We start from the raw sequence: 25279 nt of genomic DNA on the forward strand, positions 1-25279 counted from the left end.
CCTAAACCATGACCCTCCCACCACCGTGCTCGACTGTAGGCAAGACGCACTCGTCTTTGAACTCGTCACCTGGTTGCCGCCACATGCGCTCGACTCCTTCTGAAGCAAACAAGTAATCTTGATCTCACCAGACCTGGCTCCAGATGTCCATGTCCTTAGTTTGTCCGTCCTAAGCGGACTGTTTTCAGGCTTGTGTATCACCTGTAGAAGAGGCTTGTGGGACAACAGCTCTGCGGACCGATTTGATGCAGTGTGCGTCTTATGATCTCCACCACCACCCTTCCTACGTCTGCAGCAACACTGGCAGCATTTATGCGTCTCCTTTCAGAACCCAACCTCAGAATCTGATGCTGAACACGTGCGCTCAGTGGTTTTGGTCGACCACGGCGAAGGCCAAATGTACCGAATGGAACGTGTCCTGTCAGTCTGGACCGCCGCGCTGCTGCAGCTGCGTTTCACGGTCTTGGCGATCTTCTTACGGCCTCGGCCATCTTTATGTAGCGCAGCGATTCTTTTCTTCAGACGAGAGAGTCATTTGCCATCAGGAGCCATATTGAACATCCAGTGTGCGAGAGGGGAGAACAATAACGGGAAATTTAAGAGGCCTTGTGACACGTGACGCGTCACATGATACCAAGGAGGGAAAAAGGCTAATTGGGCACAATTTGGACATTTTCACTTAGATGGGTGCTGCATCTAAGTGAAAGATGGGTGCTGTCTAATCTGCTGAAAACTTTTGTTTTCAGCTGATTAGACACATATGGTTCTATCTGGAGTTATTTTTCAGGGACAGTAAATCCCATGAAGAGGCGATCGCGATAAAATATTTACTGACACTTTTGTGGGACCCTCTAAATCGAGGATGATAAATGAAAAAATAGCGAGCTGTCTGAGCGCAGCTTCAAACAGCAGCGTAGCTCTCTTTGTCTGAGCAAACCGGGCCTGTGCCGGTTCCGAAGCTCTGAAATTCCCACAACTGGTGCAGTAAGACGCAGGTGTTGACCCCATCGCAGCTCCACATGCAGCAAAACACCTGTTAAACACACACACACACACACACACACACACCAACAACAACAACAGTGACACACATACTAAATAGCCGACGAGATAATATCTCACCCAAATTCAAATGTAATCCTGTTTGCTCTTTAGCTAATATAACTTCTTCCAGTTGCTGTTGCTGTTGCTTAATTTGTGTTAAAATCTTAAGGTGAGGGGTCCTTTTTGGCTCAGAGCAGAAAGGATTGGATCACAGAGCTGTCTGACTTCCTGTGTGTGTGTGTGTGTGTGTGTGTGTGCATGAACGACACGGTGCCGCGGCGTACAGGCTGCCGAATGTCAAAGCTGAACTCATTGCTGTACTGAGAACATCACAAGTGAGTAACTGCTAAATATTCTCTCTCTTTACATGCAGCTTCGTTATAGAGGACAGCAGACGATCTAAACAGGTTTTCTGCCGATAAAAGAGCTATAAGTCAGGAAAGTGATGTGTGATAGGCCTAAAATAAGGTACGAATAAGTGTAGTAGACGCGGCAGGTGATAAACTCCTTCAGCAAGGGGGCAATTAGTGTGAATGCTTCTGTCTGGTGTAACTCAAGCCTTATTTTGACATTTATTTTATTTATTCTGCTTTGTGCAACAACTGGTTTGATTAGGGATGTATTCAGTAGTGTTTGACCTCAGAAACTAACCCTATGATTCAGATAATTACAAGCAACATAAAGAAGCAACCGATTGTCTGTGTTTATTATAATTATCTGATAAAACCACGAAAAACAGTCAGAAATTTAGATCCAATTTACTGAGATTTAACTTTTCATAGCTGTTTATTGCTGGACTTAACAGAACAAACCTGGAACGACAACCTTTGCCTCTCTCAAACTAATTTACGAGTGTTTCTATTTTTTTTTTCTCTCTTCTTATGCGCCAACGTCAACTTGAGGATTTCAAAATGTCAAATCCTACATGCCGAAAATAGATAAACCTACTCGTCTTTACATTGAAAGATCAGAACTTGTGCAACAGCAGCTGGTAAAGGGTATATTTTGCAACCGTTGGGTAAAAAGGATGCTAAAAGTGTGCTAATCCTGCTCCAGCAGAAAGTACACAAAGGTCTTCACGCCAGAGCAAAATGGATTTAAATAAAAGTGCATTAATCCAGGAGAGTGACGCTGTTCTTTGAGGGTTTTGTTGACTTTTAGCTTTAGCTGCTGCTAAAAGGAAACTGGACTACTGTAATAGGTGCAAGTGTTGTATATTAAGCATTTAGAGTAGTTAATTGTTCTTTATCTGCATTTGAAAAACACGTTATTTGCAAACTAAATCCTGATGTGGGAAGCACATTTACCGAAGGAAACAGCAGAATATTCATGGGTTTTCTGAAAAGCAGTGGGTATTATAACTCACATTATCGTCATAATGAAATTTTTTTTGACAGAACATGTCCATAATGTCTCCCCTTGGCTCGATGTGCAAGGGCAATAGGATTAAACGTTATATCCAGGGCATATTTTGTGTAATTTATGACACTAATAGAGTTACTGGGTTCTTGCAGCGTTTGCACGAGTGTTACTGATGGGGTTTCATCGTAAACACAGGCGGTTTGGAGCTTCTCCGTGTAGCTCTAGTGAGGCTTTAATAGGAATAAATTTAATAAATCTCATCCCTGTGGAGAGAAGGCATCAGTGCACAGCTCAGGTCAGAGGGTTCATGTGACAAACGGCTGAAACTTTGAGCTGATAACTGCAGGAGTTTGTTGGAAACGCAAAATACGTCCCGGCGTTTACCCAGTCGGACAAAAAGGAAGCAAGAGTTTGAGTTTAAATTCACATCATATCGTTCACAAAAAGACCGATATCGGACTTTTTGGACCCGGATACAAATCTCATCAGACCCTAAAGACGGCTGGCACACCGTAAGCTTCTGAGGAAACGTGTTTGGTCAGTGAAACTGATTTCATTTATATATATATATATATATATATATATATATATATATATATATATATATGTAAAGTGTTGAAATATTATGTCTTGTAGTGTTTGCGCTGTCCTATATGTTATCTATGTACATCCTGACCTGGTGCCTGTCTAAAAAAAAAAATACACATGGTGACAATAAAGATTCTTGATATATATATATATATATATATATATATATATATATATATATATATATATATATATATATATATATATATATCAAGCAGACATTTTCTGTCTTACTGGTTTTCAGGGGCAAATGTTAAAATTACACGAGGCTCCACAGGAATGTGATCTTGAGCTTTCTGGGAATCGTGGTTGTTTTTGGTGGCAGAGTTGTAAAAATATGCCTTCTAATTAACATGGGAAAGATTATCAAAATCCTCCCTTATGTTGCTGATTTAGAAGACTCATTACGGCAGACAAAAAAAAATAGATATTTTGAAAGAGGGGGACTGCGATGGTGAAAAATGAAACCTGCTGACGTCCCTGTATTGACGTGACTTTGGTCAAGCTGTGGTGCTGTTAGTGCTGCCTCAGCAAAAATAAACTGGATATCTGCTGAGGCAGATTTCTAATAAACTGGATTCTCAGTCTCGTTTTCTGAGATTAATGGCAGCTTTGACGTAAGACACTCCCTTCAGTTAGAAATACAGCAATAATATGTGAAATATTTACTTAATTCTGCTTTGTGAGGCTGACAACATTCATGAAGACAAAAAGATCCTTTAGATAGGTAAGCACTGAAAAAGGACGTCTGGTGACGTTTCTGTTGTGGCGTTTTTGGTGTGAATTGTCTGCTTGTCTCTGCTCTGTTATATGAATAAAATCCAGTATTTTCCTTCAGTCCTCTGGCTGTAAAACTGTGAAGCAAAGACCGTCCTCCCCAGAGGTGCTGTTGGTATTTTATCTAATTAAACTGGATCTTCCAGCCTGGATTACCGGGATTTATGGCCTTGTTGGCGCCATAGAGCTATGAAAACAAAACAAGGGGAGAAAAAAAGCTACCTGACAGCCATTGATCAGCTATTTCAATGTTTTTTGTTTTGTTTCTCTCCATTTATCAAATTGAAAAAACTCTTTTGAATGTTTAGCATTAATGCCAAAACGTGTCTTTACCACGGTCTCTCCTTATTGGCTTTAGGCCCTCAGGCTGTAGCTGCTCCCTTTTCTTTCACCTCTGCATAAATAACCACACGTATAAACACAAACTCTATTTCCTAACTCTGAGAGCATAAACGCTCTACGATGAAAAACGTTTTTAAGTGTCCTTTATTCAAATTATTTTGCTACAACAGTGTTAATAAAGTTGCAAATAAGGATTTGTGAATATAAAAGAGGGCAAATTTTGCTTCTTTAAAAAAAACTATTTTCATTTCTTCCGTGTTTAACGGAAAGAAAATAAGGCTTGTTGTGAAAACTTCAACCCTATGTGTGGTTAAAGTTAAAGACGTCAAATCCAATTTTAAAAGTAAGATTTCCACTTGTGCTCATTTCGGACTTGTTGCAGCAAAACAGATTTATGTTGGTATATTTTTTGGGGATATGAGCCCTTTGTTACGTTGCTAAGCCTTCATAACATTGTTAAACTAATTATTTTTAGTTGCATTCACATCCATGTTTGTCATACGATCAAACACGCTAAGGGGTTTTAGGCCTTGTCTCATTTTTACTGTAGAAATTGTCGAACGACCACCGTGAAATGATCCGGTTTGGACTGCAGGTGGGTCAGACTTCATGCTGTAAAGATAGTTAAAATGAAAACTAGTTTAAACATTGTTGCAGAGTATCTCTTCTACCTTTTCTATAATCTGAAAAGTGCAAAACGGTATTATATCATAGCGTGAAAAGAACAAGGCTTTGGCCGTTTGCGCCGTTATGTTTCTGTACGCTACATCCCAAACTGCTTTAAAAAGTCATTTGTGCTTTCCTCCATTGGGCTTTTAATCAGTTTAAGACCATATAATTGCACAGTTTTGTAGAGTAGAGTATAATGGGGTAATCTTTGTGTGCAATATGTGATTCCTTCGCTTGAGCGATGTGAACGATTTTCAGCCAAAGACGGGGAATTTTGTGTCATATTTGCTAGCAGATCTTGTCTGAACACAAAGCAGCTTCCCTTATTTTCCTGAGTTTGTTTGAAAAAAAAAAAGGAAAGTTATTATATTTACGAGATTACCTTTAAAGACGTGCTAGTTCTGTTACGGTCGATGCATCGTTATGATGAGGGATCTTTTGTTTTGTTTTCTAAATACCTCGGCCTGTTGATATCTGTGATAAAACTAAGATGAAGAGATTCTGATTGATAATGTTTATCTAGTTCTGCAGGAGCTTCTGTCTTCATGATGCTTGTTTTGAGCTATTTTCACCTTCAGTCTGCTGGATTTTTCTCTGCCAGGTTGTGTTTTATGTGCATTTAACAGCAGCAGCCGGTTGTCTGAGAATTTAGCTGCTTTCTTTGTCGCTCGTCCGTTTATTGCACATAAACCTGAAAAACAGCAGTTTGTGATGAACTCTTGGTTTTGGTGGCTTATTATGAAAATGTTGCAGCATTTTTTGCTCTGCATTGTTTTAAAGGATAAAACCCTCATTGAATTTTCCATTTTCCTTTTGCTGGAGCTTAAATCATCTTTCCTGTCAACATTCATGTCCACTGTCGAGCCTTAATGTGTGTTTTTCTTCTGCTTTGGAGGCGATTACCAAACTGTGTTTCCCTGTTATGATAATATAACTCTTCACCGGGGGTGTTCTCATATAGGATTCCCTTTTCATAGAATCATAATAACCTGCATTACTCAGTTCCCATTTTCATTGTCTTGCACAAATGAACATTCAGGGCATTCAAAGCGAAACCGAAATTCATGAACGGGTGCTCGTCCCTCCTTCTTGTGTTTCCATTTCAAGTTGCCTGTTCCATCAGGAGCCAAAGCAGCAGCTCGCTTGCTTTTCACTTTTCGCCCTTAAAACAGCCGTTGAAGTGCAGGAAACCCCAGCAGAAATTTGTGTCACATTGACGCTGAGCGCAGAGAACGGCGGCGCTGCAGGCGAAAAGTGTCGTTTTTGGGACGTCTCGGAGCCGAGCAGCCATCGTCTACAGAAGCTGTCAGCTGGGCCGGGGCTGCAGGTGCAAACCGAACCTCCTGCCAGACGACTCAAACGCGTTCAGAAAACTTATTCTCTCGCTCTTTTTTTTGTGTAAAATGATCATGTGTGAGGTGATTTCCCTCCCTGTAAACTCCCCTCATGTGTAGCTGCAGTCCCACGTAGGTTTCAGGTTCACGTTGAAGTAAACTGCAGATTGAGATCAGACTTCAGGCTCTGTCTGAGATAAAATGCTCTCAAGGCCGAGGAGGTTCTCCACTTGGCTGATATTGTAGCGGCCCACCTCTCAGGCTGTAGCGCGTTATCTCTTGGGCTTTGGCGTCTGTGCGATGATTAAACTGATCTTTTGCTCCGTTACGTCTCACCTGTGTGTTTCAGACCATCAGCTACGGCGCGGCTGCCTGAGAATCTTTTTAAATATGGTCTGGCAGGACGGATACATATTTACTTGAACTGTATCAAAGGTCTTTACTGATTTAACAATCAGCTTTTTCAACATTGTTAAATTAGTCAGAGAGCTGCTCAGCATGCTTCCCTCCGTCTTACCAACCATTTGTTGTCTGCTACTGCGAGCTGTAAAGCAAATTGCCCTAAAGGGGCGATAAAGATCCCTTGAACCTTTTATAACGAATAAAACACAGACAGAAGACTAAAGTTCTTTCTGATTCGCGTTTGTGCTTGACCTTTGCTACCTGTTCTCCTCAGATGGTTTACAGCTTTGAGCTGAAATGGTGCGGTACGCTGTTAAAACGGCACGCCATTTTAACACAGCAAATATCTGAACAACAAATAGGCCCGCCCACGTTTAGGAGAAATAATGAGTGTTAGGGGCTATTTCATGTAAAGTTAGTTTATTCCAGTCACTCAGTTCACTAAGTAAACACATTGTACACAGATGCTACTTTTTCAGTCCTCACTAAGACTAAGAAAGTAGAGCACATCACCCCAGTTCTAAAGTCCTTACACTGGCTCCCTGTATCTCAGAGAATAGACTTTAAAATCCTTCTGTTAGTCTATAAATCCCTGAATGGCTTAGCACCTAAATACATCACAGACTTGTTATCAGTGTATCAACCATCCAGACCACTAAGGTCTTCTGGCTCCAGCCTGCTCTGCATACCTAGAACCAGAACTAAACATGGAGAAGCAGCATTTAGTTCCTATGCTCCACTTATCTGGAACAAACTGCCAGAAAACTGTAAAAGTGCTGAAAGCCTGAGTTCCTTTAAATCGAGATTAAAAACACATTTTAGAGTTGCCTTTGAATATTCGTGTTGAAGTTTGTCGTCCAACTAGTCTTATGAGTTAACCTGCTGCCACTGTTCTATTGCGACGGGCTTTCCTCTGTAATGTTTTCTCTCTGTCTCTGTAACTTTTTTCTTTCCTCTATAATGTTTCCTTTTTTTTCCATGTACAGCACTTGGAATCATCTTGTTACTGAAAAGTGCTTTATACATCATTTTGCCTTGCCTTTAAGTCTTTATTTATAGTAATCATGATGATTTTCTGCTTATAGCTGATGAAAACTTAATGTTTAAGATTACAATATTACATCTGACCAATAGAAAAAAAATTAATTAATGTAGTAGGTATGTTTAATACTGTTTAAAGGATATCATCAAAAGGTACTTTTGAACTGAAAACTGGGCGTTGTTGCAATACATATTGTAGTTTAGCGAATATAATATACTATAATATAATATATATATAACTTACAACACATACTGTTATGGCTGTGGGTGCAGAATACAGAATGATACGTTTAAGCACAAAACTATTAATACCCCTGGCAGATTAAGATTTGATTAAACTTTTATTCAAGCAAAAGGTTTGTTTCTGATGGGAAACGAGACAGACGTCAATCAAATGATGTTAAAGCAATGCAAACTGAGGGTCAAATCTGGAGGAAAAAAGTTTTTATTCACAGTTTATTAAAAATGATTTCTTATACCCTTCTCCGTGATGAATAAAGGAATTCCTAAATATTGGTATTAAAGCAACCAAACCTGTTTTATAATTGCACTAAATCTGACAGGAGTATGAATAATTTTGAGCGTTACTGTGTTTAACTTTTATTTAGTTTGTTGTTGTTTTTATTTAGTTATGCTTTCTATGGCTGCCACCACCTCTTCTCCTTTTTCTCTCCTCCTCGCCATCTTTGTCCCTCTATAGCTGTCCTCTTTGATGCTGAACCAGAACCTGATCCAGCCGTGGGCTATTGTGCATTAAAGTTTTAACGCTAACGATAAAACTTGAGGAATTTTATAATTTTTTCTTAAACTTTTAAAATAACAAATCTACTGTGACACCGTTAGGCAACCAGACCCACTACACTGCTTGCCTTGGGTGTCAGGACAGAACTCAGTATTATTAAAAAAAACATCTCTGATTTACATTGTTTTTGTCAGGACAAAGAAAGGAGAAATTTTAAAACAGAAAAGACAAAACACTTTTCCGAATTTCTAAATAAGAAACAAATATAGAGCAATTTCTGATACATGGATTGCAATTATACAAAACCCTTTTAAATTGTCACGCACTGCTTTATCAGCCTAATAACAAAATAAAAGCATATAAAATCATATTGTTAATGTTATTTGTAGCAGACAGGTAGACAAAAAGTAATCACACCAACATTCAACAGAGCCATAGTTTTGTTCTTTTAACCCTGTATTTTTTACACACATTGCCTCAGAGGCTTTTAGTTTAACACACCTTGCAACTCTTCCATTATAAGTTCGCTAAGAAACGAGTAAAACCTTCAATGAAGCTGAAACTTCTGGGATTCTTTAACTTATTTTTTACATGCATGACAGTTTTTGTTTTTTATTGCAGTAGCAATATTACAATTTCTACACAAGTTCACAGAAAAAAGACAAATGCATGCAGAATTTAATGAAGCATAAACAGTAAATGATGCTGACGGCGCAGAATGTAGGCACGGCAGGTTTTCCAGGGCAAACTAACGCCATCATTAACCAATCACAGTTTAAATGGTAATCTGTAGGTTTCTTTTTTAACCACAGTGCATGTGTTAAACTGGAAATGCAACGTGCCTCAGAGAGGATGATAACTTATAGATGAATCCTCTTTAAATGCACGGCCTAAAAGAGTCCGGATTGATGGGCTTGTGTGTAAAAAAATTGAAATCAACAGTCTGGAAGTTGATGCAAAAACAACGATGCTAACGTCTTTCACGTCTCGAGCTCTTGCTGTGATTTCAGTGAGAGGCTGGATCTTCTTCAGGATCGATGAGGCACATCTTCATGCAGACTTCCTCAGCCGTTTTCCTTTTTCTATGACTTTAGTGATGATTTCTTCCCCCCCCCCCTCAACAACACTATTAGTTGAATTAGATTCATTGTGGTATAATTAGTTTCTTCTGTGTCTGTTTCTACTTCTTATGCTGCTCCAATCAGACCTCTAAACCCTGAGGAAGCTAAAATTATTGTAAAATATCCAGCCACTTTTACCCTCAGGCACGACGACCTCAAAGAGCGATTGATAATGAACGTGCTAAACAACTTTGAAATTATCTTGCTATATTCCTACAGGAGAGGCTTCAGGTCTCTTTAAACGCTCTTGAAAAGTTTGAAGTTGTAGTTGTTTGCCCTGAAAAAAAAAGAGGCTTATTTTACTTATTTTGCCAGAGAGAGTTGGAGGATTTATTTTGCTTCCCTTGAGCTTGTTATGTGTTGTAATTAAGTTCTTCCATCAGGCCTGTAAAATGCTTTCCAAAAATATTTACACCCATCAAACTTCTCCTCATTTTTTTTATTTACAAGCTCAAACATTTGTGTGTTTTATTGGGATTTTATGTCATAGACCAGGGATCTGCACCTTTTACAATCCAAAAAGCCATTTTACCCTAAAGAAAACTCATTTAGAGCCACAATACTTTTGGAAAAAAGACTACTCAAAATTTCTGATTAATATCTACTATAGAACATTTGTTGTCATTTTTAAAGACCCACCATTTTATTTTTATATTTAGATAAAACTAGAGGAAAAGACAAAACTGTTGCAAAAACATGAAAGATAAGTTTTTTCTTCAATGGGATGGTAATATTTGTGGAAAATGATGCAAAAAAGGTAGATAGTTGACAATCTAATCTAAGAAACATAGATCTAAGAAAATAGTACTAATACTTTTAGTCGTATTTAGTTAATTCAAGGCAAATTCAATGCAAAAAAACAAAAAAACAAACACTGAAAACGGCTAAAACCTGCATTTGTTGTTATATCTATATCTAAAAACATTGGTTGATTCGCAATCATTTTTAGCCAAAGTTATCAAAGAGATCCAAAGTGCTGCTTTCGGCTTTGGAGTTGCAAGTTGCAGTCCCCTGTTATAGAACAGGTAGCTCATAATTATGAAGTAGAAGAACAATTACACATGATTTTCAACATTTTTACGAATAAAAGTCTTTCAAAAGAGCGACATACATTTGTATTTGGTCCCTTTTACTCCCATAGCCCTAAATAAAATCCAAATGAGCAAACAGACGCTGCCTGTGTGTGATTTAATCTCAGTATAAATCCAGCTGTTCAGATCAGGTTCTAGAGGTTTATTAGAGAACACTGGATAACAAACAGCATCATGAAGCCCGAGGAACGCAGCAGACATGTCAGGAAGAAAGCAGAGGTTTAAAGAAGGGTTAGGCTAGCTAAGCTTTGAACATCTCACAAACAGAGGTCTGTTCAATCCAAACATGGAGAGAGTACGGCACAAATTAAAACCTATCAAATGCCCCATAGTAACTTGGAGGAGCTGCAGAGAATCCATCTTGTCCCACTAGTGCCTCAATCATTCACCACTGACCCAAAACGGGTTGGGCCAATCACGCTACAGTATTATGGTTTAAGGCGGGACATACAGAAAGCCCAAAGCTGAACTAAAATAAACATGGAGGACGCACATAGCAGCTGCTATCTCATCTGTTTAGTCAGAATCCCCGACTGTCACCAGTGTCGCTATCCAGATAAGCACCGTGACCAGCTTAACTTGTTGTGGTTTCTAATGGCGCCATGCTGCTTGCTTACATTTTCATTCAATACCGTGATTGGCTAAAATCAACCTTTGGTAGGCGGGCACTAGGTGTTGCTTCGCTCAATCAGCTCGGAAACTTCTGCTGAACGTCCCTCCTTCCCCCCCAAACGGTTTCGTAAAATGCTACACATTATCAGTCACACTGGAGACACAGCAAACACGTAGAAAAAGGATTTAGTCAGGTGAGACCAGAATGTAACTTTTTGACTGACATAGAAAATGCAATGTGTAGCAGAGCACATAACCTGGAAAGCACCACCATGGTGTAACATAGTGGTGGCAGCATCATGCCGTGGGCCGGCTTTTCTTCAGTGGGGGAAGGGAAGCTGGGTGGAGCTAAATACTGGAAAATCATGGATGAAACCCTGTAGGAACCTGCCAAAGATGTTCAGCTTTCAGCTGAGAAGCAACCCCACACACAGAGCAGGGATGTGAAGGGGGTGGGGTCTAGATGAGGGTGTTACAATGGCCCAGTCAAAGCCCAGACCAAAATTCAGGTGAGAATCTGTGGCAAGACTTGTAAATTCATGCTAACAGATGCTCACCATCTAATTTGACTGAGCTTACATTCAAAAACATTATTTTCCTTCAACCTTTGCTTTGGTCTGTCCTGGTAAAATACTTTGAAGTTTGTGTTTCTAGTGGGCTGAAACAGGGAGAAAGTGGTCTTTTTTTTTTGTTGTCGTTGAACTGCCACAACAAATGCCCTGCACATCCATTTAATGCTGTATTCTCGCTGGAGTTTTCTCCTTTACTGTAACCCTGTTTGTCTTCTAAACTACTCGGTCGGAACCTGTATTTCCATTCTGACGAAATGATCAGCGAGCAGCCTACGAGCCAAAAATAACATCACAGATGAAGAAGAAATGAGTGGGAGAGACAGTAAACTTTTCTGTCCTCATCTACAGTTTCACAAGGTTGAGGTTTCAAAAAAGCTTGAATGAAGTTCCCCTTGGTGATGTAAAAGACAAAAAAAAAAAATAATTATTCAAGTCATTGAGCAGAATGTCACTTGTTTCTGATTTTCTTTTCCGCTGACATTTTGTGTATTATTGAGACATTCAAAGCGTTACAGAGAGGGAAACGTTCAGCTCTTTTCCACCAAGCCTCAGCCTCCAGAGGTCTGCTGCCCACTGATAATGGCATACAGTAGCTGCAACCTGAAATGGTTATTCTGAATGCAAATAAATAGAAAAAAGAGGAATAAAAACTGCGATTGATCACTGAGGGAAACCCTCTGTGGGAGAAAACGGAGGATGAGCAAAGTGAAAAATGTGATTCACTCCTTGTTTCTTGAATGTGACCCACACTGGGTCTTTCTTTCTTTCGATAATGACACGATGTGATACACACACGCCCTCGGTAGGTGAGTGACTAACGAGGGAGTCCTCGCTTTCTGGTGTTTTCCATCAAAATCACGAATCGACAAAAACACACGTCCAACAGGGGAAGAACGTCGGGTTCGACCTGCCTTTTCGAACAGATCCACGTCCAGATCCTCTTTGAGAAAGAGGCCGATTATTTTTGCAGCAGACGCGTTTCTAACCTGCAGCTTTCGGGCGTGCAGAGGAAACATCGGGGCTCGCCTCGTTTTACGAGCTCAGAGGGAACAGAAGCAGGTGTGAAGCCTTCATGAAGGCAGTACAGAGGCAAGCACAGAAACCTCAGAGAGACACATGAGACGTGTACGAGATGTTTGTTTTGTCCTTGTTGTGGTTCCTGTCTCCAAACCACCTCAGCAGAGTGTTTCTGAGGCGCCCGTCCCACTGATCTGATCTCTGTCGCTGCCACACACGAAATATTCTGCTTATAAGCTACTGTTTTAACAGGGTGAAATGTGTTTCTCCTGTCACTAATTATCCAAAAAGTGATTTCATGCAGTTAGCTTGGGAAATACCATGATTTAAAAAACAAATAGCTTCACATATGTCTGCGAAACTGTCTGTTTGCACTCAAAGTCTCACAAAGTGACGTTTCACCCAGAACTAAACTTCTGTTGACGACGCTCATCTCAGCAACTCTTAGAGATGCACCGATCAACCATTTTTTTGGCCGATGCTGAAATCCTTTCTTCAGGACTGACGTGCCGATTCTGATTTTTTTTATCTTAATCACTATAAATAGAAGACAGTATATGTAGATTAACCCTTTTTATGCATACAAGTCTAACTACAACTGCTTTTTCCTATTTCCCTTGCAACTTTTAGATTCATCCCATCCCCCAAGTCATCTGAATCAAATGGTTGAATCAGCTGCTAACTCAGCAAAGGCCTGCTAACAAGCCTCTCATTTGGTTCAGGTGTGTTGGAGAAGGGACACGTCTCCAAAGTTGCAGGAAAGTAGCTCTAGAGGACTGGAATTGGGTACCACTGCATCAAAGCACATGTCTCTGATCGTCGTTTGATCTTTTATCTACTCTGAGAAAATAAAAGCTTGTTACTTGGTGCATTTCAAAGCGCAAAAATGTTGGGTGGTCTTTTTTTTTGATGCATTCAATGAATTGGGGAAGAAAAAGATTTTCAGATCAGACTACTTGATTCTGATCACTTCTTGATTGACTGGCGTATCTCTAAAGACACTTGTGGTTGAACTTTGATGTAGACTAAAAGAAGCAGCCTGTACCAAAATTAGACAAAAGTAAGAAACGACAGAAATCCAACACAGTTTGGCGCAGACGAGACTCGTGACGATTTCGTGAGGCCGTCGCCGACCTTCCAGAACGGCACAGATTCAGCCCACCGGGACAGACGGTTGATGCACACTGGCACATTTTAAACACATTTTCAGCGCAAGGCCTTTTAAACAAGATGCAGAAAAATGTTAGGTACAGCAAAAAATATTCATCTTTTACAAGCTACTTTTTGTAAAACCTTCATTTTAATTTTCAAAGTTACCTGGACCAGAACCATCCAGTGTCTTTTAGTCATTAAAGCTCGTCCACCCATTCACTGAACTTGGCTAAAAACAGCATACGTTTTTTGAAGAAAGATGATTATATACTGTTTGTGTTGCTTAGAATAGACAGAAAAAGATAAGAAAGTAATCAACACAAAAATCTGTTATTTTCTTTTAATCTGGCAAACATGCAACCTTTTCATGTCCTGGATCCACACAGAAACCCAAATTACTTTGTCCATTTCCTTAAATATTGTCCAGGTTATTTTAACCGGTTTGGAAAGACTTAATTTAGATGTATTTTTTTAATCTATATTTTTTTGAAAGTTATACTTTTTATGACCCATGAATACTTTTGGCCTGCATGGACGCATCTACTGAAGATTGAAACATGAGCAGATCTTTCGCTTCAATCTTCCAATAAGTCGCATGTATTTTAGAGAGAAACAGTTTGTCAATATTTACTTTAGATTTGAAAAGCAAAGAAATCAGATATGGATTTTTTACAGTAAAAAGCGATGAAGCATCTCTGTGAGAGTTAACAATTTGGTCAAGGTTTTTGAATTTAAAAAAAGTTTTTTTAAAATGTCAAACTTTGGTTCTGATAAACTGTTTCCATATGATTCAATCCAGTTTTCTGTCTTTACAGCGTGTTAAAGAAACATGCTGAAATGGTAAATCTTTCCATTTACAGACTTATTAAAATTTTGGGTTGCCGGATGTGACCAAAACTCCTTCAGTCATTTTTAATGGCGTTTAAATGCAGTTAACTAAAAAATTGTCCATAAAAGCATAAAATTATATTTTTAAATCACAGCGTTTTTATTTCTTTTTAATGGATTAATTGAGGAAAAAAACTATACCGACTCAATATGAAAGTATATAGGACTTCGAGTACAAAAATAAACAACTCAGTTGTTAGTTTGTGACACTTTCTATTATTGTTTGTTATAATAAACTGATGATTTAAGAAAAAAACAAAAATAAGACACTAATATTTCATTCTTAATGGCAGTGACTCTATTCCTGATTTTTTAATCTTTTCTGCCTGTTCTTATGGTTCTATGCTTAGTTTTGTTTATCTCTGTATGTTTTTATTGTTTTCATTTGTGACACACTTTAATTGCCTTTACTGGCAATTGATTGATTGATTGATTGATTGATTGATTGATTGATTGATTGATTGATTGACTGATATGTTTCAGCATATTTAAAAGGTTTCTAAAGGATTGCCACCAATCACAGTTTCCTCTAGTTGAATGTTTAATTTTCTTCATCCTGAATGACGGCTTTTCCCAAAGCCATGACTAGTCTGATGGAGCAAAAAAGGGTCAAATGTGTTGCCTGACCAACAGTGAGGAGACTATGGCAATCTGAAGAGAAAAGTTTACGTTTACAGAAAGTAGTTCAGGTCTATTGTGGTAAAACGGCCAAAACTAATGTACCATTGGGCAGGAATAAACATGATCACAAGACCAAACTCAGCCACAGGTTCCAAATATACTCAGAACAATTTATTACAGTCAATGTTTAGAGGACTTTTAAACTTTAAGAGTGCAATGCAAGCCCAAAATGAGCAAGTATAAATAGTCATCGATTGTCAAAAAGTCATCGGTGTCACGTTACGGTCGGCGGCAGACAGTTTGGCTGGTCGTCTAAAACCAAATATTCACTGACGGACAAGTTTTGGTCCTAAACCCCAATAAAGTCCAACACTTTTCTGAAAATTAATAACGTTTCACATCAGGAATTTTGAATGATGAGTCCAAACCAAAGTGAAATAATTTTAATTTTGATGAAGCAAAGATAAAGAGTGTTAGATTTTTAACGCTTTACCTAAAGCTGCATCTTCAACAGATGGAAAAAGAAGCTGCGGCGCATTAAACAGCAATGAGTTCTGTCTAAACTTTGAAAAAAATGTGGTTAAAAAGTAAAGAAAGAAAAGTCGTCGACCTAACGGCAAATTGTTCTTGTCTAAAAACGTCAGAGTTGATCAAATGGGCTTTATTTATTTTGGACTAAATGTGAAACTTTGGCTGAAAAAGTCAGATTCTCTGCACAGACAAAAGGACTGACCAGAAATAGCCACATAAAAGATGTCCATGGACGTCCAGTGTGTGGCTGGTACATGTCCCACAGCAAGTAACCTTGCATCAAAGTTAATTTTATCAGCTTGTATGGTGCAGTAAGGTTCCCTTTTTCAAGTTGTCGTTATTATAAAGCGCACATAAGACAAGGAAATACAGAGTCTTCACTATCCAAATGGCCTCGTTGCTCCTTTAATCCTCATTGTATCGTCTATTTATCGTGGTGCTAACAAACTTGATAGTTGTTACACTGGTGAGCTGCTTCAGGTGTTAAAAAAGGCTGAAAAAAGCGGATAAACTCTCTTTTCATGATCGAAGGGTGGATGTTTGGAGACGAACGCTGAGATCGGTCAAAGCGTTCTGGGACAAAACTGTTCCGTTTTTCCTCCATATGAAATTATGCAGAATAAATTGAACAATTTACATTTTTCCCAAAGTTGTTATGGTTTCTTTTTCTAATTGTCCTAACCTACTCGTGTATGTTTGTTTTGATGGTTTAGTTTTAGGGACGATTGCTTTTTAAAATTGCTCTCAGTCTCTCACACGTTAAAACTCCAAAAGGGTGGAAAATAAAACAAAGTTGAGCAAAAACTGATGTGAGGCGTTTAAAGCGAGCTCATCATTGGTCCATTGAAACCATTTCGTTGTGTCTGCAAATTACATTTACATTTATTAATTGTTTATTTGGCTGCTTATAAATGTTTTTTTTTTTACTAAAACTGTCAAACATTGTCAATAAAATGTTACTTATTGATTTGATGTGGTATCTTTATCTTACGCAAATTACGATTTTTGTGTATTTGAGCCGTAATTCAGCCTGGAAATTCTTGTAACAAATAAAAGGAAACTGTTAGATAGTAAAAAAAAAATGTTTGTGTGCAGATGTGTCCTTTTTCTCTGTAACAACCAATCAGAGGTCATTATTGTGGTTCCGGCTTTAATTAGGAACCATGTTTCTCTCTTTCAGGCCAATCGCTGCTGTGGGAGGTGCAACGGTTCTTAAAAACAGAGCTCGTTAGATAAATACAAAGCATTTCCGCCTGACTCCGGATCACCGAGCACATACCTGAGCTTGACGCTGGAAGGGGGCTGTAAGTATGCGCTTTTTATTTTAACCTATGTTTACACTTGTTTTAAAACACCTAAATTGCTTTTAACATATTTATTTAACAATGACACCGTTTTTGAGCGATGTGTTTTGCAATAATCTCAAGCCGTTTACTCCGAAGGCCCAGTGGGGCCTTAACATCAGACAATTATTGTAATCACAGGATATAAATGTCAAGCTGTGTGCACTGATGCAACACTCATTCTCTGTATATATGACACTCTTATTAACAGAAACATAAAGCGCTGAATGCAAAACAAAGTAAAAATATAAACAAATTAATAATAAATATCACAAAATGTGTAATTACGCTGCAAACAATTAAAAACTTTTCTAATTCTCTATAGTAAATCCCATCTTGTCTATTTATTATTTTTCTTTTATGATAAATCAGATTTACGCTTTGGAGGTATTCGACATCGGTCCCCTGCACTAAGCGCTAATGTCGCTATGTGTCAAAATTATGTGCAACTTGTAAATTATAATCTAAATGCACGTAAACAATTATGAATAAAAATAATGTTTAGACTGGTATTTTAATTACTTATAAACTGACACAATAGATTAATGCAAAAAAAATAGTAAAGATAAACCATCAATTCGAGTGCAATCAGTTACAGTAGTAAACAAATTAATCACCTCAGTTCACAGTAACAATGAACTTATTTACCAGATTTTCATGAAAAATATCTTCATTTGTCTAAATTTGGGTCTTTTTATTATCTGCATTAACTATTTATTTAAAAAAACTGCATATGGAGAAATATTGAAGGTGCAAATCAATAAAACCAATTTTTACATGTGAAAACATTTAAAGTTTGTCCAAAATCATGAGATTATTTTTTCTGTTTTTTTGTTATTGTTATTGAAATTTCACCTCAAATTTCACCTCATGAAAAATCAATAGAATAATAATACATCCAACAAATAAAGACAGAATGAGAGTGAAGGCCTGCCCTTTGTTTTTGACCCTCCCCCCTCTTCACTGGTGGATCTTCATCCTGCTGCGGATACGATCGCAGTGGTTTCTGGGTTAAACTTCTATAGGCGCAAAGACTTTGAACGTCTGCTTATCATCTGTGCCTCTCTGCATTCTAGATTCAAATATCTTAGACATCAGCGAATGATGAAGACTTTTTCAATTTCTGTCCAATTGTGTGTGACTCATGGTATCTACTGTTCTTTATGCTTTCAATGATTTAGATGGGAAAGTATAGCGAAGCAGCTAAAACCTTAGAAAACAAAAAATCCTGCAAATGATATGCCATTTTTTCTTGTGTTACTTTTTCAGTACAATGATGCCTTAAATTATACAAGCCACAAATATATAACTTTTGTTCTGGTAGCTGTCCAAGTCACTCATGATGAGGCGTCAACAGATAGGCCGAAACTAATATTAAGGTGAAATTAAGCCCCAAATTTGTCTTTAAAGTATATATATATATATATATATATATATACCAATTTGTTTCTTCTAACTGGAAGTAAAATTAGGTGTTTTGGAACAATCCAGCCATAGTCCAGGCTTGTATCTAACGGGGAATCTCTGCAGAGGGAGCTAAATATTAGGGTGATGGGAAGGAGACCCTAAAAGTTGTCGCTCATGACAAAAGATAAAGTAATGGAAATACAAGTGGATACATTTACTCACATGCGCAGCAATTAAAAAAAGGTTTTACCGCTGTAATGGAAGTAAAGATTATTTATTTAATATTCATAAGGCTTTAAATTATTTTTGAAGGACCATTTATTAATAATATCTAAATATAAACAGATCCAGTGCCGCTTAATGCATGCTCGGTATGAGGGATTGCTGCAAAGCGATCAACAATGCCGACAACTGTCCCTGTGGCTCTACGCTCTTTCAGGAGTAGTCAATGCTGCTTGTCAAAGACTTGATAAAATCTGCTGCTTTTACTTAGATAGGAAACTTTTTGACCAATCTGCCTGGATGATTTGGTCAAAAGTGCCTTGAGATAACGTGCTGTAAATTGCCGATATATAAATAAATTTGAAATCAAAAAATGTATTTAAAAACATTATGGCCTGCTACTTTTGTATTGTTTTTTATCTTTTATTATCTTTTGAGAGATGACTGTCTTGTTTCCCGTCAGAAACAAAATTGCTGGTTTACTGAAAACAACTTAAAATCCAAAATCACCAGAGCTATTAATAGTTTTTATCTTAACTACATATGCTCAAAACGTCAGCAGTGATAAATTAACATCAACATCAGCTGAGGACGCTGCAGTGCGAATTAAAGCGTCACTGCGACTAGAGACTCCGCTGCATGGACTTCAAAAACCTGCTGCTGGGGTCAGCTGGGTCACTGAATCTACTAAAAGCCATAGCTCCAACAAACAAGTGTGAAGGTATATCTGACTTGACAAAAAAAATCAGCCACGGACTTCAGAAAACTAGTGCTTTCTCCATCTGGTGGTGTTTTTTGCTTTTTTCGTATCTGCCAACGTGGCTAATGCTAGCATGTTTCCATACTGATATTATTTGCTGATATTTGGTAAAATCTCCAAAATCAAATGTCAAAGGATGTGTTTCGGCTGCACAGCTTCCCCAGACGGACAGCAGACCAGGGATATCTAATCCTGCAGCCAGAGCAGGATATATATATATATATATATATATATATATATATATATATATATATATATATATATATATATATATATATATATAATTACTGCTTATCATTGCAGCGTAGCGGGAGGAGATGGTGCACATCTCCTGCGGTCATTGGGTGAGAGGCAGGGAAACTCATTCCTAATGGCAATTTAGAGAGACCAGTTCACCTAAGTCATATTTTTGGTCTGTGGGAGGAAACCAAAGTACCCGGAGATAACCCACTCATGCACAGGGAGAACATGCAAGCTTCATGCAGAATAGACAAGCGGAGAAGATGATCAGGTGGACCCAAACCAGCAACATGGCCTTCTCGGGTCGAATGTTGATCGCAAATCATGAAAACTCATCAGAGTGTTACTCTGATGAACACCAAACCCATACCATGCATATTCGCACCACTCCAACCATGTCGTCCTCTTTTGTAAAAACACTGAATATATGTATACAGTATTAAAAAATGATTGCCCTTTTTATATATTTATATTTAAAATGTTTTCAGTGAGAGCGAAGCGGAACCGAAGTCAAATTCCTTGTTTGTGTGCACAAACTTGCTTTTTACCGCTGATTCTTATTCCTTTGCTTGTTTACATATATTTAAATATTCAATTTTTTTTTAATGCGACTTAGGCTGTTTTAAAATATGATGATCCATATTTATACAATATGATGAACCGTATGTTGAACGTAGAAATAACAATCTCAGGAAGAGTAATACAGTCACATCAGTTCACGTTTGAGTCTCTTATGTTCACTAAAATCTAAATCAAGGTCCAGCATTGTAATCTTTATCTCTTAGGACATGATCTGTTTTGTTCAAACTATATTTCAAACAAATCATACCATTTATTTTTATTGATTCTACATGTTGGGTGTAAACCAGACAGAGCTTTACAAGGTTTTTCTAATTTGAATAAAAAATCCTTTTAAACAACAATAAAACACACGCACAGCGACTGACAAATAAAACTGTTGATTTATTATTGGCTCAAGCATGAAAATTATCAATATTTTTCTATGAATGACAGTTGTGGGGTAATCCGCCACTTATTCTTTGATATAAACGATTTAAAGCAGTTGTTTGGTACATAAAGTAAAAGAGAAGTGAAAGAGCGACGAAAAAGTAAAACAAGCATAAAAGGAGAAATATGTACTTTAAACCACAGTCTGTGTGCGCTGCTGGTGCTGTGGTGTCTCTTTTTTCTCCCTTTAAGCGTGGAGAGATCCGTCTTTCGTGGAACAGAGGAGGAAGAGAGGGGGTGTGAGAGGCAGAGGGGGAGGAAGAAGAGAGGGGAGGACTGGGATAAGAATCTGCACCTTAACTAAATCAAGTCCCACCACAACCCAGCGTACGCTCTCTGTGTGTCTCTTCCCCCTCAACACTTGCCTGCCTGTTTTCATCCGAAGCCCACCACAGGCCGCCTACTCTCAGCTCTCTGAACCTTTCCTCTTTTATCTCCTCAAATCTCTCAAAATCTGAGACCACCACAACCCCAGGGTTGCTTCCGGTTAAATCCTTTCAATTTTTACCGAAATCTGATATGGAAACGATATTGTGTAGTAAAATATAAACACTTCTGCCAAATAAAGCTGTAAAAATATAGTTTAAAACATAGATAATACTACTAGAAGCTGCAACTAAATATTCACATTCTGGCTTAACGTGTTTTTATAAAGTGTAAATTAAGGCAAAAAAATGGTGTGCTAAAATAGCAGGAAATGACATGATAACATATTCCCAAAAAAACTAAAACAAAGAAAAACAAAGCTTCATTAATGTGATTACATTTGTAAGCATATAACTTGTAACCACATTTGGACATAGTCATGTGAACCACAATAGTTTGTTTTGATGTAAAAAGACTGTTTAATAAGTTTTTCTTATTCGTGAATTTGGGAAACTTAGTTCATGAAAACAAGGCTAAAGGTGTTCCACAGAGCTCAATGTTTAGGTCATAATTTTTTCAGGTATAAATGTGCCTTTTCTGTGCAAATCTATTGACCGTGATTTGGTGCTATGTAGAAAATTACTTCAATGTAATCAGTTTTCCGCTACAAAGGTCTGTTTCTTACTTTTCTTCTACTGTATGTTTCAGGGTTGACATTAAAATGAGGAAGGTTCTTCAGTTCTTCGTCTTCCTCATAATTGTCTTCAAGACCAATGGTAAGAAACGGCAAGTACAGATTTAAAGAAAAAAAAAAGAAGAGGTTTTGGTTTTGCATATCAACGCTTAACATTATTTCTCCCTTAGGGGCTGATAAAGTGATTTATGTTCAAGTTGGAGACAATGTTGAACTTCAATTATCAGACCGTTGTGACAATTATTACGTCAGCTGGTTCTTTGGAAGAGAAGACGGACTTGATCTTGCCGACATGAACTATTTAGGCAGAAAGCATGTTAAACATGGTGAGAGAAGCACTGGAATACTGAAGTTTACATTTTTATTTATTTATGTATTTTAGAGTTTACCAATAAAAACAATATTTATATTATGTAGCAATTTGAGGTACTTTTGCCATTATTTAAAATTCAATGAATTTCCCATTACAGATGACGTCTGGAAAGACAAGTTGTCTTTATCTGACCAGTCATCGCTGATCATCAAAAACATCGAGGAGAATAACTTTGGGACTTTTGTCTGTAGAGTGTCAGATAGTAAGAAAGTCTGCTTAAAACCAACATTTCATCTGTTTAAAGTCAGTGGTAAGAAAAAAACTCTAAATGTATATCACTTTAACCAAAACACATTTAAGTTTAAAATAGGATGGATACATTAACAAATGTTCTCACAGTGTCTTGCTCAGAGTTGTATCGTTCATATTATAGATTATCGGATCAGATTTACTTAATTTAAGTTGTTTTCAAGAGTTTTGATTCCGAGTTTCAGATCCATGCATGTTGTTTTATCTTTTCTGCGTTAGTGAGTATGGAGGAAACCTCACCGGTGATCCCTGGAGATTCTCTGACTCTGAGCTGCAATGTTGAGACTCAACGCAAACCCTCAGTTTTCTGGATGAACCCAATGGGCCAGAGTGATTATACTGACCGTAGAGTTCAAAAGAGAGCAGGAACCCGAGACAACGGAGAGTGGGCATGTGTTGTGGAGGATAATGGAAAAAAATCCAGGTTCAAATTGCCTGTTTCAGTTGTAGGTGAGTTGTTGGATGTGAAAACACGTCGTTTCATGCTGCAACGGTTAACCTGCAATTTGGAAAAAAAATAATTTTGTGTCTTCCCCCCTTTTCTCAATTTTAGATTTCTCTTCTACATCCGAACATCTTTTTACATCTACAAACTTCCCCCTCACCGTGCCTTTTCTGATTACTCCCAACGCGTTTGTGCAACAAATACCGACCAAAATCAAGAGAGTCCAGTGGTTCTTCATCCCTCAAACATCTTCTGATCGGCAGTCTATCTTCTCCATTTCACCAAAGAATGAACCACAAGAGGAGAACTCCAGAGGCCTGAATTATGAAAACTTCACAAAGGGTGGAAATTTTTCTTTGTACAGAAAGCCTTCAAGCGTAGATGACAGAGGGAACTACACTTGCTCCATAACATTTACAAATGGCTTCACCATCAGCCGGACCGTGCTAGTAGAGGTGCTGCAAAGTAAGTGAAAGCAAACCTTCAACAGGGGATATTTCTGCTGTTTTTTTCTTTTGTAATTACTGAATTTTTGTATTATTTTAGTTGATAAAATAAAAGTCTTTCTTCTTTGTTCTCCAGTCATCCCCTCCCCGGGAACAGACTTAATTTCAGGCCAATCCCTTGAACCTCTCCTGTTCCACTGGTGGTCCTCTGGATCCTGACGTTCAGGTGAATTGGTTCCCCCCGAAGACGTCATCCCTAGCGAAGGACGAGCTTCGGTCCAGCCATCTCATGATACCGAGAGTGGGAACGGAGGACTCTGGAAGCTGGAGGTGTGAGCTGAGGCGGAGCGGGGCGACGCTGACGTCAGCCGTGATAACACTGAAGATCGGTGAGCACAGGAAGCGAGAGGAGAGCAGGAAATATGACACGCTTATGAACCTGTGGCCACAAAGCTTCAAGACAGAAACCTGGTTTTACCTGTCGTGTTTTTTTTTTTGTAGCTACTGTATATTGTTTGATGACTCTATTTCTCTGTTCTCCACAGAACCCATTCTGACTGTGTGGATGATGGTGACCATATGCGCCGCTGCAGTCATCCTGATCCTCCTCCTTGCGCTCGCCTTCACCCTCTTCCGGCGCAGACAGGTGGAGTTAAACTCCTTCCTCGTTTTCAGGTGGAGCAAACATAAATTCTAGCTTTTCTTAACTTGCCTGTCTTTCTTTTTCTATCAGAGGAAGATGAGACATTTAAGGCACCGACTCTGCAAGTGCGAAACGTGAGCGTTAACCATTTCCTGGATTGACAGGACCGCGTGCATATTTACATTTACACACGATTAAAGCTTTAAGAATTTTTTTTATATCTTTGTCGCTTTTATTGAGTGCAACACTATTTTTTTTCTCTCTTTTTCAGCCCAAAGCCAAAGGGTTTCTACAAGGCCTAATAGTCGGGAAATTCACAACAGGACACCAGAGCATCATGCAAACAGATACATTTTTGTCCCAAATGGAACCTCATATCTTCTGAACTGTGGAAGCTTTCTCTTACACCTTGGATAAGTTTTGAAGAGACGTCAACTTTCAGACATTGCCAAAACGAAAGATGAGAGAAAGTCAATGTTAAAGTTGTAAATATCAACCAGTTTACTTGCCATTTTGGATTGTTTCTTACGGGTAATTGTAATTTCACCTTTTGAGAACAAAACTGTTGAAAAATGTTGTTCCAACTTTTCCAACCAGTGATTTTAAGACTCCAGTAACTATATCAGCTGGAGGTCACTGACTGTCGTTTTGGCTTGAACTTGAATATTATGTAATCTTGCATGTAAAGTTTAAAGGTTTACTCCAACAGGGATGGGAACAACAGTCACTAGAAAAACAGCCTGAGTTTAAATCTTCAGAAAGTAAAACACAGAATCATTTTATTCTGTACATTTTTTTTAACCAAACTGAAGAATATTTAGCTCCATGGTTTATGGAAATAAATAAATAAATACCTGGAGATTTAATTTTATATGCACATAGAGGTGGTATAAAATGGAAGGAGGAACAGGTTTTACCACCCTTTTAAAGAGAGTGAAAAAAATTTAAAATATAAAAACAGAATAAATTGTTCTGAAAAATGGTTCAAACTCTGCTTTTTAGCAGAAATAGCATAGTCACAATATATAAAAATAGAATAATATCATAAGAAACTATCATGGATGCTTGCTTTTAATGATGCTCAAAGAACTCAACATCTTGACTTGTCACACCCATCAAGTTTAAGAGTTCAGACTACAAAAAAAAAAAAAAAAGTCAGCAGAGTTTTTCTGTATTT

The 25279-nt window shown here is 38.1% G+C and overlaps 1 protein-coding gene across 1 annotated transcript; it reads left to right on the forward strand.

Annotated features, from left to right (window-relative positions):
- Positions 1–1307: 1307 nt before the first annotated feature.
- On the forward strand, positions 1308–25256 carry LOC105931600 (T-cell surface glycoprotein CD4). Its single transcript, XM_036127780.1, is given in 12 exon segments — positions 1308–1379; positions 17087–17210; positions 21961–22028; positions 22117–22272; positions 22417–22569; positions 22788–23032; positions 23091–23478; positions 23596–23636; positions 23638–23848; positions 24005–24105; positions 24193–24236; positions 24374–25256. Coding segments are annotated over 10 exon segments (1425 nt in total). The 5' UTR covers positions 1308–1379; positions 17087–17210; positions 21961–21973; the 3' UTR covers positions 24405–25256.
- The last annotated feature ends 23 nt before the right edge of the window (positions 25257–25279 follow it).

Source organism: Fundulus heteroclitus, chromosome 3 (assembly GCF_011125445.2).
Source record: "Fundulus heteroclitus isolate FHET01 chromosome 3, MU-UCD_Fhet_4.1, whole genome shotgun sequence".
Taxonomy (NCBI): domain Eukaryota; kingdom Metazoa; phylum Chordata; class Actinopteri; order Cyprinodontiformes; family Fundulidae; genus Fundulus; species Fundulus heteroclitus.